The 15,423-nt window shown below is 39.0% G+C and overlaps 1 protein-coding gene across 1 annotated transcript; it reads right to left on the bottom strand.

The window, feature by feature from the left end:
• Positions 1-420: 420 nt before the first annotated feature.
• LOC139714614 (EF-hand calcium-binding domain-containing protein 4A-like) lies at positions 421-15,101 on the bottom strand. Its single transcript, XM_071626295.1, has 10 exons — positions 14,842-15,101; positions 13,655-13,802; positions 12,741-12,887; positions 11,846-11,936; positions 10,745-10,840; positions 7,662-7,733; positions 6,271-6,386; positions 2,408-2,479; positions 1,791-1,842; positions 421-519 (listed from the first exon to the last, which is right to left on the bottom strand). The coding sequence occupies exons 1-10, from the start codon at positions 15,092-15,094 to the stop codon at positions 421-423; spliced, it is 1,146 nt and encodes a 381-aa protein (XP_071482396.1). The 5' UTR covers positions 15,095-15,101.
• Positions 15,102-15,423: the final 322 nt, after the last annotated feature.

The following is a 15,423-nucleotide window of genomic DNA, read 5'->3' as shown; positions in this document are numbered from 1 at the left end:
ACCTTCAATATTTTTGACTAGCTAAGACAAGATGTGATGTTGATGCACATGAAACCTTTTCTTTGCCTGTATGAGTTTATCTTTAAGGAAGAATCTGCATCTAATTCTCTCATCATTTGTTAGTATCTATACTCTACATAAACAGATATGATGACACTTCTTACATATACCTGTTTGCTACACCTGCAAGTTGACTATCGAACTTGCTATTACTAGTAACTCACTAGCGATTCTAATGCTACTCCGTACCCCAAAAACAAAAACAAAAGGACAGCCTGTACTAACTATATGTAGCTGTATGAAATTTTAACCTACACTTTCAAACTACATGTAACATGAAAGCCAATTCTAATCATGTGGCACTCATGTGACAAATTCTTGCACTTTGTCAAAAATTGGGTCACCGTGCGCAATGACCTCTTACCCGATGACCCCTTCCTCGAAGTAGTTGGACATGATGGAGCCTTGCTTCACGAGGGCGCCCTGCTGTTTGCTCGCCTCCCCGCTGGGGTCAGACATCTTGGACGAAAAAGAAAAGATGATTGAGATGTGAGGTGCAGTGAGGAAACGGTTGGAAGATTGAATAATTGCTGCATTTTTTTTTATTATAATTTCTTTTCTCTTTTTCTTTTACACAGAAGAAATGTTACAAGATTACCAAGCAATCTGACATTTGAGTGTATCAAAACCAGATGATATGATGTTAAAAATGCACACACACACACACGCACACAAAAAAAGGCAGGTAAGTTAAATGAAGAGCTAATGTATACTGTATAAAGTTGTTATTTTTGCAAGGGTTTAATTTTTCTGAATTTCGCGAATCACAGTTGGACTGTGAATTTAACAACATGCGAAAATGTCACCATGCGCTAAGGTAATAGTGCGCTTACGAAGGCCTTTGTGTCAATTCACGAAAACAACACCTTGCGAAAATGTCTGTGACCCTCCTCATTAGCGAAAATATCTGTACATGAAAATTACAGCGTATACAGTACGCCATATATTTTGTGGTGGTCTTGTGGGGTTTGTATCACCATGGCCTTCCTAAAGGACTGAGGAGCATTGCTACACTTGTATACTTGAGCTGGCTGGCTAAACTTCACAACTATGTACAAGTTCATTGCAGGTCAAGTTTCGATACTGACAAAAAAAAAAGCTTAGAAGTTAAATTAAAGGACAATTTCACCTTCATAAACATGTGGATTGAGAGAATGCAGTAATATTAGGAGAACACATTAGTGAAAGTTTGAGTACAATCAGACAATCCATTCAAAAGTTATGAATTTTTGAAGTTTCAGTTCCATGATTTCTGGATGTGAAGACTACTACAGCTTGTGATATCACGTATGTACAGAACAATATAAAGAGTATATAAAGAAAATTAATATATTTTCACTTTTCTGGCATAATAAAAAAGCACATGACTTGCCTCTTTCAGAAGGCAGGGGGAGTATATTACCCTTAACATATGTCAGTTTCAAGTTGAGGGAATATGTACTTTCTTTAAAAAAAAGGAAATTTTGTGGAATTCTCTTTAAATATTTTCTTTGTATCGTTCTACGCATGTGACATCATCAACTGCAGTACACTTCTCATCCAGCAGTGACTGCACAGACATTTTAGAAATTCATTACTTTTGAATAGACATTGTCTGATTTTATTCAAACTTTCACTGATGTGTTCTATTTTCATTGCTGCTTTAATATCTCAATCAACACATATATGAAGGTGAACTTGTCCTTTAAGTGCCTGGGCATATAAAGAGTGAAATGGACGTCACCGCTCACCGCTCTCTGTAACCTCATGTCATGGTCATCCTGAAGCTGTTGGTTCATGCTCCTGGTTAAAGGGAGGGAATGGGGGGGGGGGGGGGGGGGGGGGAAGAGGGAGAAAAAGAAATTTGAGAATGATCCACATTTCATTATCGGTCACAGATTGTACAAGTGCAGTAATCGCTCATTCGATTTTTGTGGAAATGATCCAAAGTGACCATAACACCATGATCAAGTTTTTCAAAGAAAGCACATAGAGTTATGTATTATGGGAGACTGGTTCAGCCAGTCTGTTTGCCATAGTATGAAGATGTAACGTCTCATCTTCGTAATCTTGTTTTACCTAATCATTATCTTATTTTGAGTCGCTTTCAATGTCTCGGCTTTTCTTTGTTTGTATGGATTTTCATTTGAATGAATGTCTCCTCTTTACACTTTCCAAAAAGGAAAACAAAATGAAATAAAGTGAAAGTAAGATAAATGACTAAACTTTCCTTCATTATCTTTTATCGTTATTTCTTGATCTTCATTCATATATATTGACTCACTAAAAATATTCTTCAGAAGTCAATAACATTCATGATATCTCTTCTTTGAATGAATTATATGTAAGAAAGTAAAGGATGACTTACTTGAGGTGATCAAGCTGGTTAAAGAGACTTTCTCTCTCTTGCATAATTCCTTGTGCCACTCTAACATTATTCCTGGATACAAACAAAACAAAGGAGAAAATGAATGGTGATGTCATGACTTCCAATCTTCCATTGACCTGCATACAAATCTTTGCCACAATTCTTTTTTTTTTTCATCAAAATGAAAGAGAAAAACTTGTATCCTTCACATTGATGTATCATTCAAACCCCCCAGCAAATTATGACTTTGGGAGGAAAGGGGTGTAGGAGCTAAATCACTGACCAAAAAATCTTATTTTTCATCACATTTTCAGCACAATAAGGAACAGCTGTGAGTTGATCACATCACCACCTTAGTTAATTTGTCTATGTGGGTGTGACCAATATTATTATTGAACGAAAACAGACATAATTTCAAAATTCCATAACTCTGTTACTTTACATCCAATCATGATAAAACTTTGACCATTCTGTCTGTCTGATTTAAATGCAACTAATAACTCTTCGTGAGTTTTGAGTGTTGACTGGCATGGCAAACCCTAAAGCATTGTATACACAGTCCAAAGTCGCTGGCACAGAGAGGGTTATAAAGTTCACTTGGACATGCCATTGACTTGCATTTTAAGTATCTCCAACCTACCTCCCCCCCCCCCCCCCAAAAAAAAAAAGAAAAGAAAAGAAAAGAAAAGAAAACATGATCCTGTTGTAACATATTATTCATTCACTGCAGGGATGCCAACCATGTAATACAGCATTGCAGTATTCTGGGACCTGAAAACGTGTATTTTTGGTGTAAAAACAAGTATTTTTAGCTTTCCTACAAAAGACATGTGCAGTATTAACACAATGTGGGAAGACAGTATTTTCAATGAAACCTGCAATACATATTTGGGGAAAAAAACAGTACAAAACACTGCAGAAATTTAACAGTTGGCATCTTTGTTACTGCATAACAATAAAACATACATGTAGGTACAGTACACTAAAATAGTTCTTGGGCAGCAGCAAACTACAAGCTGATCTCACCAGGAAACTATGTCTACACAAGCATCTGGCATACACATGTGATGTCAGTAACCAATGGATGACACATCCCAAAAGAATGCGTCGATCGATTTCCTCATTGTCTGTTGCCATGGCGACATTTAAGAGGCTGGCCAGAGTAAACTTTGCCTTCTGTCAAATGTTGGCACTGCCAACACATTTTGCAACAGGTGTTTTCTTCTGCAAAACCATTCATTTAATTTAAAATTGCATTGCTTACAGCTGTATGTGCAGTTTGAATGCCAGGGATGAAGTTACTATTCACTTTTACTAGTTGTCCATCCTGGATACGTAATGTTATGCATGCCTCGTATGTTATCAGTGAAACCACAAAACCTATGAATATGTATATGTATGTTTGTATGTATATGTAAATGTATACATAAGTATATGATATATATGAAGAGTTTCACTGCAAAATGAGCTAACTCCAAATTGTTAAGTTGAGATATTTGTGATTGAAGCTGCTAAAAACAAAGAAAGTAATAAGAAAATACAGGATATTTTCATCATAGCTTAGAGAATATTTCTTGTTTATGTCACAAGTGAGGTATTACTGGAAAGGTTTAATTTTGCTCTACCTGATGGACTTACTTTGAAATGTTAAAAAATGGCGCTTAGCTTATTTTGAAAAAAAAAAAAAAAAACTCTTCATTATTATGTATATGTGTAACTGATTATGAATACCTGGTATGTGTATATGTGTATGTGTATGAACATGTGTGTACATGTATATATGTATAAAAATCATACATATGATTATGTATACATGTATATAAACACGTAGACATACAGTGGAAAGTATGCCAAATAATTCAAATTGCCACTGTGCCCTCTCCCTCTTCTAAACTAAACAAGAGACCCGTGGGTCTAGCGCTCACCTGAGTATCGCAAGTTCACCTTTCACGCAGTCACTAATCTAAATTATTCACAGCTCTACCAAAATTTGATGAGGCATTCTCAAGTGGAAGATGAAAATGTACAATAAGGGCCCAATTTTTTCAAGATTCCTTAATTTGGGGGAATTGGGGCCCCCTGGGGCCCTCTGGGTGGGGCATGGTGCCCAGTTTGATAAATTGAGATCCTGACCACCTAGGGATGCTACCTGCCAAGTTTGACAAAAATCCATCATGAGGTTTTCAGGAAGAAGATGAAAATGTACAATTCAGGCCCCCATTTGGACCCTTCCAACCACCCCCCCCCCCCCCTACCCCCAAGAGGGGCACCCCTGGATCTCCTATGAACAAACTTGAAACTACAGTCATTAATGTACTCACTCATACAGTAGTATTATCTCAGCTCTATAACTTCTGATTCTAGAAAAGATTTTTAAAGATTCCTTCATTTGGGGGGTTTGGGCCCCCTGGGGGCCCCCTGGGCGGGGCATGGTGCCCATTTTAACAAATTGAGATCCTAACCCCCTAGGGATGCTACCTGCCAAGTTTGGTGAAAATGGGTCATGGGGTTCTCAAGAAGAAGATAAAAATGTACAATTTAGGCCCCATTAGGACCCCTCCTCACCCACCCCCCCCCCCCCCCCCCCCCCGGGTCCCAAGGGGGGCACCCCTGATTCTGCCATGAACAAACTTGAAACTACAGTCATCAATGTGCTAACTCATAGTATTAACCTAGCTCTATCACTTCTGGTTCTAGAGAAGAAGATTTTTGCGGATTCCTTAATTTTGGGGGGTTTGGGCCCCCTGGGGGCCCCCTGGGTGGGTCATGGTGCCCATTTTAACAAATGGAGTTCCTAACCCCCTAGGGATGCTACCTGCCAAGTTTGGTGAAAATGGGTCATGGAGTTCTCAAGAAGAAGATGAAAATGTACAATTTAGGCCCCATTAGAACCCTTCCCCACCCCCCTCCCCTGGGTCCCAAGGGGGGCACCCCTGATTCTGCCATGAACAAACTTGAAACTACAGTCATCAATGTACTAACTCATAGTATTAACTTAGCTCTATCACTTCTGGTTCTAGAGAAGAAGATTTTTACAGATTCCTTAATTTTGGGGGGTTTGGGCCCCCCTGGGGGCCCCCTGGGTGGGGCATGGTGCCCATTTTAACAAATTGAGTTCCTAACCCCCTAGGGATGCTACCTGCCAAGTTTGATGAAAATCGGTCATGGGGTTTTCAAGAAGAAGATGAAAATGTAAAGAGTTTACGCACGACGGACGACGGACGACGGACGACGGACGACGGACGACGCACGACGGACGCCGGACGAAGGGCGATCGCAATAGCTCACTTGAGCCTTTGGCTCAGGTGAGCTAAAAACCCCGTCAACTCAAGCTGTTGCTGTCAGTCACTTGCTTCCTTCTACCACTCACTGTGTCCTTTCCCTCTTTTAAAACCCCATCATCTCAAACTGTTAGTGTTGGTTACTTGCTCCCTTCTGTCACTCACTGTACCCTCTCTCTCTTCCCCTAAATAAATAAACCCATCCGTATCACGGTAATTAAGCCCCAAGGACAATTACCCTCAGGCTAAACTGGTTAGTGATACGATTAAAGTAAAGTTTAGGGTTAGGGTTAGGGTTAGGGTTAGGGTTAGGGTTAGGGTTAGAGTTTGGGTTACAGTTAGGATTAGATTCAGGATTAGGATTATAGGGTTATGGTCAGGGGAAGGGTCTGGGGTTATTGTCCAGGGGTAAGTGCCCTAGAACAACCCCATCATCTGAAACTGTTACTGTCTGCCACTCACTGCGCCCTCTCTCTCTTCCCCTAAGTTACTGTTGGTTACTAGCTCCCTTCTGCCACTCACTGTGCCCTCTCCCTCTTCCCCTAAGTTACTGTTGGTTACTAGCTCCCTTCTGCCACTCACTGTGCCCTCTCCCTCTTCTCTTTGCGAATCCTCTCCTGGATCTCCTTGAGGTAGTTCTTGGAATCCTTCAGGTTCCTCTCCGTTTGGTCCAGTCTCTCTGCCAAATCATCATTTCTCTGTGCGAAAAAAAAACCAAAACAAAACAAAACAAAACAAAACAAAATAATACTAGAAAAGCACTTGAAGAGCACAGACCTCCGCCAAGCAGTTCACTTCCACACATACATGCATGCTGAAAATCGTCCAATTTCCAAATATAGAAGCCTTTTGTTTACGTCATCAGCTTCCAGCTAAGTGCTGGCGGCGCCTCGCCCAAGCAGAGCATGTGCTTAGAGCACATGCGTAGCTTGAACTCCTAAGTTCAGTCACCCTATCGGCAAAAAAAAATTTAAAAATCCTTCAAAAATCCATAAAAATCCCCAGACCACTACCAAAATTTAATCATCTGTTCCGTGCATCATTATCAACTTTCCTTGCAAGTTTCATCCAAATCCGTCCACATCTTTTAAAATTATTTTGCATATATACACAAATAAACAAATCAACATCGATTCATAACCCAGTTCCGTGGCAGAGGTGTAAAAAAAACAACAACACCAACAACACACAAATAGTACTGAGAGTAGGGTTTGTCAATGATTAACAATCATAAACAAAAACATGAAAATATTTGGAGTTTTCTTAATTGTTATATTGTTTTCCATACATGATATTACAAAGTGTGGTCTTCTCATCCAGTGTGATGGCTGTATCAAAACTTTGAAAAATGTCAAAAACTTTAAAACAGATTGTCTAATTTTCCTCAAACTGCACTGACATATTCTGCTAATGTTGAAGTGGATATATATTCATGTTTACATGGCATAATACATAACAGACACATGCATGAATACAGGATAAAAAGTACAAGAAAAACAGCATGAATGCTAATCAAGTCTGTTACATATTATGTGTACCTGCATTCACTAAATACTCATATACATTTGGGTTTCATCCTCCTGTACAAACCACCTCCAGACCCACCAAATTCATGACACTTGGCTGTATTTCTAATATTCAATTCTATTCTATTCTATTCTATTTAATTCAATTAATTTGATTTAATTCAATTCAATTTAATTCATTTCAATTCAATTCAAGTCAATTTAATTCATTTCAATTCAATTCAATTTAATTCGATTAAAGTCAAGTCAATTCAATTCATTTCAATTCAATTTAATTCAATTTAATTCAATTAAAGTCAAGTCAATTCAATTTATTTCAATTCAATTCAATTTAAAATTCAATTCATTTCAATTCAATTCAATTAAAGTCAATTCATTTCAATTCAATTCAATTCAACTCAATTCAATTCAACTCATATTGAAAGAAGGACATCTTCCTTAACCCACCTCCTGGAGTGATTCATTTTCTTCCTTAACCTCAGACTCCATCAAACTCAGCTCATACACCTTCCTCTCCAGCTGCACAAAGAGGAAAACAGCACTGCTTTAGTTGATCATTAACATTGATATGACATTGTGAAAACTCTTCTTGTGTAACTAGGATTCCCAAACCAATTCACCACTTGCTTGTTTCAATTTCAATTTCAATTTCAATTTCAATTTATTTTCGTATTTCTCGATGGAAAATACATGGTATATAACAAAATAAAATACAGAATGTCCATCTTGGATATATACATGAAGAAATAGGAATACAAAAGTAATACATAACGGTCGATGTGTCATTTTCAATCAAAGTAAAGGATGCGAAGAGAAATACGATGGAACCTACTAAAAAGCAAAGCTTGTTGAGTGTAGGTCCCAACAAAAGCCTAGTAAGGGGAACAGGATGAGGAGCACGGGTACAATTAAGACCAAAAGTAATGATAAACAAAAGAGAATGACTATTACTCGGGGCTCAGAAGATTCTTCTCACATGCATTTATGTGTGTGATAAAATGAGAACAAGTAACCACATGCTGCACACTGTAGCAGTTGCTCTCATAGCAATTTAGACATGGGAGTGACAATGACGTGAATACTTAAGTACTATTAGGGTTTAAACATTCCAGCTTCCATAGACACGGGGAAAGATTAAAAAAATGGAGAACATGAATCAGTTGCAATTCCTATATGTGATATACCAGCCAGCTGCAATGATGCATAAAAGAAAGGAAAAAAAGAAAGGAGGGGAAACTATGCGACACGACCAAGGTCTTACTAGAAGTGGAAGGAAAAACACCGATGGGAAGGAATTTGAGAGAGCATGCAACTAAAATGTATATGCATGAGTCTGTTCACATGGCAACAACCGAGTAGTATAACAGAGCAGCTATCAGCATAATAAAAAGGAATTTTAGTGCACTTGTGTGTTGTAGCTATTCAATACATGCTGTCTGAGTTTACGCTTAAAGGATGATAAGGACAAGCAGCTTTTAACCTCTGTTGGGAGATCATTCCAATATTTAGGACCTGTATACATAATTGTGTTTTTAGCGAAAACTGTTCGAGTTCGTGGAAGGTGATAAGCGTCACTCTGGCGAGTTGGATAGTGGTGGACAGAATTGTTTCTTATGAACATCTGTAAAAAGACACCAGGAAGATCTTTTGAGGAAAGTTTATACATAAAAATACCTAAATTATAACCAAACAAATCTATCAGTTTTAAAATCTTATTTTTCTGAAATAAGGCGTTAGTGTGAGATAAATACCCAGCATGGTTAATAATTCTGATCGCTCGCTTTTGAAGAAGAAAAAGTGAATCCAGTAAGTATTTAGATGCGTTACCCCACGCAAGAATTCCATAATTAAGATATGGGGAAATCATGGTTGAATATACAATCTGCAAGATATGGTTGGGCAAAAAATGTTTCAGTTTGTTTAGGATTCCTGTATTTCGTGACAAAATTTTGCATAAAAAATTAAAGTGAGTTTTCCAGGAAAGGTCACTATCGATGTAAAGTCCTAAAAACTTTGTACTATCTACTCGGGTTAGGTTAATATCATTAATCTTAACATCAGGAATAACTTGCAAGGAATTGCTAAATAACATATAATGTGTTTTATCAACATTTAATGATAACTTGTTAGCGTAAATCCAGGACTGAACAAATTTCAATTCATTATTCATTATACTTACGAGGGTATTGGGATTGCGGTGAGATAGAAATAAATTTGTATCATCAGCGAAACAAATAAAAGAAAGAATCTGTGACGAATTTTGGAGATCGTTGATGTACAGGATGAATAAAAGTGGGCCAAGAAGAGAACCCTGGGGGACACCGCAAGAAGTTGACGTCATACCTGACTCATAGCCATTTATATAAACAAATTGTTTTCTGTTTGTGAGATAGTCTTTAAACCACTCTAAAGCCCTCCCACGGATACCGTAATGGCTTAACTTATAATGCAAAATTTGATGGTCAATGGTATCAAAAGCCTTCGAAAAATCGAGAAAAACACCGATGGTGTGGGAAGCATCATCTAAAGCATGAGCTACTTTATCAATGAAGGCTAATAATGCGTGAGTTGTGCTATGCTGTTTTCTGAATCCAAATTGGAAATTAGAAAGAATATTGCAATTAACAAGAAATCTAAGAGTTCGTTTATAAACAAGCCTTTCAAGAATTTTTGAGACTGAGGTTAAGAGAGATATCGGGCGATAATTGCTCACAAATTCTTTTGGACCCTTTTTGTATATGGGAACAACTCGAGCGATTTTCATATTATCTGGGACTTTGCCACTTGATAAAGATTGATTGAAAATATAAGTGAGTGGAGAAATTATTTCATTTATTATATTCTTCAGAAGAAAAGCTGTTTGTCTAGAGCTGCATTAACACACAGGAAGTACTGTAAACGTGGATATTTTTGTGCGACTAATTTTTCGCGTTTGGCCGGGCAAGAAGAGTTTCACGTGTTTTTAATTCCGCGGAATCAAGACATCACGCACAGGAACATATGGCAAGCAAAAATATTCGCGTGCTTTTATTTTTGCGCTAGTTTCTGGTTGCGCGAAATGCACAAAAATTTGAACACCACGAAAATTTCCACTTTTACAGTATCCGTGTGCATCCCAATGTGAAAACCATTCACACATGGGAATAACAACAAAAACAAATTCACTCTGCTGCTTATGGGATTTACAAAATTGATAGACTTTGCATGCTGTTTACACATGTCATGCAAGGCAAATTATCCTGACATTTTCAAATAAATTCAAGCTGGACTGATTTTTGCACTGCAATACACACATCAATTTTCAGAAACCATTAATTTTAGGTGCGTGCGAACAGGCTTCAAGTTTCCTTGCAGGTGGGATGGGCTTCAAGCCTAACTTATTTGGCTGAAGTTCAGGTACGGACAAGTTGTCATGGAAACACAGATTAATGATCTAACGCCTTTGAGTTTGAGTCCAGGAGAGGGGGCAACATCTCCACACCATGAATAAGCACAAACTTAACCGGAGCGTGTCCAGTTGGCCTTCTTACCTCGGACTGTTTCTTGAGTAGTGAATGTAGCTGGTCATCTTTGGTGCGAAGGTCAGTCTCCAGCTGCTCCTTGACCCTTCTCTCCCTCTCTCTTTCCTGGAAAGAATTTGACCATTCAGCAAAGGAAACAAATATCAATGAAATATGCGAAACGGATCACTTGGAAGAAATCTAGGGCACTGTATCTTCAAGAGTAATTTTATGTATATCTACAATGTACCATGAAATAATCACTATCAGGTAACACATAACCATTTATTCCTAATTCAACACAATATGTTATTGCCATGGTTGCTTTCAATGAAGTTCATACAGGACACACATTGTACTCCTACAGTGACCTTAAAAAGCAATGTCAACAGCATTTCCAGTTCAAAAAATTGTAGATGCATGGTCCTACATACTACCTTACTACTCATGTCTTTGATATTGTGATCTTTAAAAAAAAATTGTAAAGATTGTGGTTGATAAATGACAACAATGTGCTTTTAAAAAGTAAAAACTTGTGAGTTTCTCTGAATCTATCATAGTCTTTTACCATCAGCCTTAACAAACCCTAATCAGTTGAGGACAGGCTAATTGTGCCATCACAAGCAATTCCCATAGACACCTGTCCGAGTGTACTTGGGACTAGTCTTCAACGAGTTTAATGCTAAAAAAAACCACCACACAATTTTTGCAACAACAGACCCTGTGAGCTATGAACTACAAAAAGCAGTCCTTCGATATACACCGTAATGGGAAATAAGAGATGGGAATGACATCTAAGAAATGAGTTGTGTCAAGTGTAACATAGCTGCTGAGGGACAGGTTCCATGACATTTGCTCCTGCGACAAATTATTGCTCCCATGAAATATCTGCATGCTAAGCCAAACACAGTTTCCAACTACAAACATAACCCTAACCCTAATCATAATCCTCACATCAAACTAAACCTAAAATCCTATAACAACTCTAACCCTAACACTAAGTCCTTCAAGAAAATAAGACCGGAGCAATTGTCACGGGAGCAAATGTCTTGCCACCGAAGGAGATGAAAGTCTCCAGCATGGAGACACGCCCATCTCCCATCCAGTTGCCATGGCAACCCTGGTCCTCACCTCCGCCAGGATTCTCTCCCGCTCCATCCTGATCTGTCTCTCCATCTCCTCATACAGGTTTTTAATGTCCTCCTGGTGACTGGAGTCACGGCTACAGACGGACAGACAAACAGACAGAGATTTAGACATACATACAGACAGACAGAGTTAAACACACACACAGATAGACCAAGATAGACATATAGACATATGGACGGACAGATGGACAGAGGAAGACATATACATAGACAGGTGGACATAGACAGACAAAAATAGGAATACAGAGACAGATGAACAGATAGATAGTGAGATAGACATACAGACAGATAGACAGACAAAGAGAGACATACATACAGACACACAGACAGATGGACAGACAGATTGACATATTGACAAACAGACAGACATACAAACAGATGGACAGAGAGAGAGAGAGAGATAGATATAGGCAGACATAGTATATTATGCAATGAGACAGATTTCTAATGTATACATTTCAAAGAATGAAGTACACAGTTGTTAAATGTTTGTACATAGATTATATGTAATTCAATGAGTGGAGTTAGCCAAAGTACTACTTCTACAACTATTACTATTATCATCATTATCATTATTATGATACAGAGTAACAAGCTAACAATACTTGTCCTTCATAAATGAGAGTATGCCCTCATAAAATGAATATGTTCCCTGAAATACTTGCACAAAAAGTCATAATTTTTCCTGCAAATGTATAAATTACCACAGCACACAGTCTGAAATATGAAATACATCCACGTGACAGATTTTAGGGGGAAAAAAATAGAAGCCATCTTGATTCCTTTCATGAAAATTAATCTGTAAACGCTTACGACTTCATCCTGAATGACCATCCTGAATGACCGACCCGAGTGACCGACTGACCACTACAACTCACTTCTTCATGGCAGCCTCCAGTTCGCCGGTATTCAGCTGGGCAGTGCGGATGTCCGTGCAGACATGTTGGATGAAGTCTTCCAGCTGGCCAACCATCCCTGGTTCATCCTGGTGGAGCTTCTTCCACAGTTCCTTGACCGCATCGTGCCTATAGAGGGAGGCAGACAAGGAATATAAGAAATTTGGAAGCTGCAAGCATTTTTCCCACTTTCTGACCAAAATAAGAGACTCGCAAGTCTAACATTCAACTGAGCAGCACACTGTGTCTTCATGGCACTTCACCTAAGGCAAACAATTTCAACAATCTTGAGATTCGGGATTGCTGCAGGCCCCATGGACAACAACCTCCTACGATGGGTATTTGGGTATTTGGGCTCCACCCTCAGGACCCCCATGGGGACACCACTATTTGTACAAACTGTAATCCCCTCCCAACATTGATAATTTAGGGCAAGTTTGGAAAGAGTTCAGTCATCATCTGTCTCCAAGGAGAAGATGAAAATGTAAAAAATTGATAATTTTGCATGTTTGGACCAACTTCCGTGGCCAATCTTTCATTACAGCCTTTGCTGCTAAGGGTGAAGTAGCTGGATTGCAAACAATCTGTGTTAATCATACAAGATTTGATGAACACTGAGGTCCGAATTCACGAAGATGGTACAAATTCCACCCATGGTTTATGCAAATTTCTTCTGCGTAAATATGATTGACAGACTGCATACGCCAACAGACATCCAGTAACAAACGTGCATTAATACATGCATGTCAAAGGTATGCCTATATCACGCTTATTTTAGACCATGGTCTAAATTTGTACCATGGTCTTGGTTTAAACCAGGTTTAAACCACCTTTGTGAATTCGGGCCTAGGTGCACCGGAGTCCATCTCTGAGCTTCCATCCATCTTTTGACTTACTCAGCGATGGCCCCAGTGGCTCCGATACTGTTCATGGCCAGTTCGTACTCCCTATCCAGGTAGTCTTGGTCGTGGTCGTCGCCAAACTCTCCGGCGTCATCGGCTTCGTCATGACCGATGGGGCCATGGTTGAGGCCAAGGAATCCACCTGAGTGGGAAGAAATGGAAAATAGATACATCTATTAATCAAGTTTTGTATGAATATAGATTAATATATAGTAAATACTCTCATTTGTCAATACACAGGATATGCTGTAAATCTGGTATATGTACAATGACACACTTGCTGTAATAAGTCTTTTATTGTATTTTTGTCCAATACCCCAATAAAAGAAATTCCTGGTGTATCTTTGTTTGCTTTCTTTTTTTAGCACAATACATTACAATTTATTACCATGCCCTCTCATCTACTAAATGCATCCTGTTTGAGCTACATTAAGTATACGTGTTAATCCAATACCAGATGGCATTGTCAAACAATATCTAGGCAGTTGGGGGTGGGGTAGTGCAGGGGGTGTTGGAGGAGGGTTTGTACATGAGGGTTCTAGTCTTCAGTAAGGGGAATTGTAGTGGGGAAAAAATCAGTTGAAAACTAAATTTTCAGACAGTGTTGTTGTTTTTTTTTCTTTATAATTGACATGATCTCCAAGGTCAAACCGAGAAACCACCTCTTGGCTTATTAGAAATATGACAAATTTCATTTCTTCAGCACCAATTAATGTCGCTGATATTCATTTCTGATGGCAGTGTACCCCTATATGAAATCAATGGCAGGAATAGAAAAGATGTTTTCTTTCACCTGTATTATATGTCATTTATTTTGCAAGGGTTTTTTTTTTAATTGTTGCAAATTTGGCGAGTCTGGTGCTTTTGCAAATTTAAATACAAGCAACAACATTTAATAGATCTGATCCTGTAATAAATGTGACAGGCACACATATGTTTGTCCATTCATTACTGTACTCCAAGATCACAAATTTAACTACTCACAAAATTGTACGGAAGTCTCGATTTGTAGGAAGTTGTAAAAATGTGTACAAAGTTGCTACATATATGATGTATACAGTATGATTTCAATTCCCTCTCTCTTGCTGATATAAGGTAAAGGGATAAAATGATATATGCCACTGATGTGAATATGCAAAGCTGCTACATTTGTTGTCACACTGACCATCTAGTCGACTCACCAAAGCCTTCGGTAAACTCCTCGAGGGTCAAGTATCCGTTCTTGTCGTCGTCCAGCGAGTCGAAGACCTCCTCCAGCTGGTCTGGCTGCAGGGGCAGTTCGCTGACCAGCCGCTGCATGTCCCGCTTGCTGACGAAGCCCTTCTGCTCGACGTCGCAGACAAGGAAGAGCTCGCGGGCCTTCTGCGCCACGATGGACTTGATGTCATCCGGCGAGGTGAACGGGCCTTCTGCGCCCTCGTAGGTGTGATCCATCTCGATGGAAGCGTTTCTCTCTCACACTCTCTATCTCTTCTTTTTCTCAACAAAAATGAGAGCAAAACTCTTGCACTGTATCAAAGTTTGTCTTGCTGAACACAATGGTATACACTAAAGCACTGCTAAAGTCTCGCATTGTAGCATGCAATACAGTGCTCACACTAATTCAATATCAATTCCTCCCATTCGTCGATCCACTGCATGTAATTTTCGATTGATACTCGCGGGAGTACAACAGCTGTGCGAGCTCAGCAGCCATAAAATGCCCCTGCCGCAAATGCTACAAACACCAGGTGTTTGCAAATTGCTGCAGTGATGCACAAGGT

Source organism: Diadema antillarum, unplaced genomic scaffold, assembly GCF_040938485.1.
Source record: "Diadema antillarum isolate AM-2024a unplaced genomic scaffold, OU_Dant_1.0 seq00002341_RagTag, whole genome shotgun sequence".
Lineage (NCBI taxonomy): Eukaryota > Metazoa > Echinodermata > Echinoidea > Diadematoida > Diadematidae > Diadema > Diadema antillarum.
Note: the sequence above shows the minus strand (reverse complement) of the source record. Positions and strands in the feature narration are given on the sequence as shown.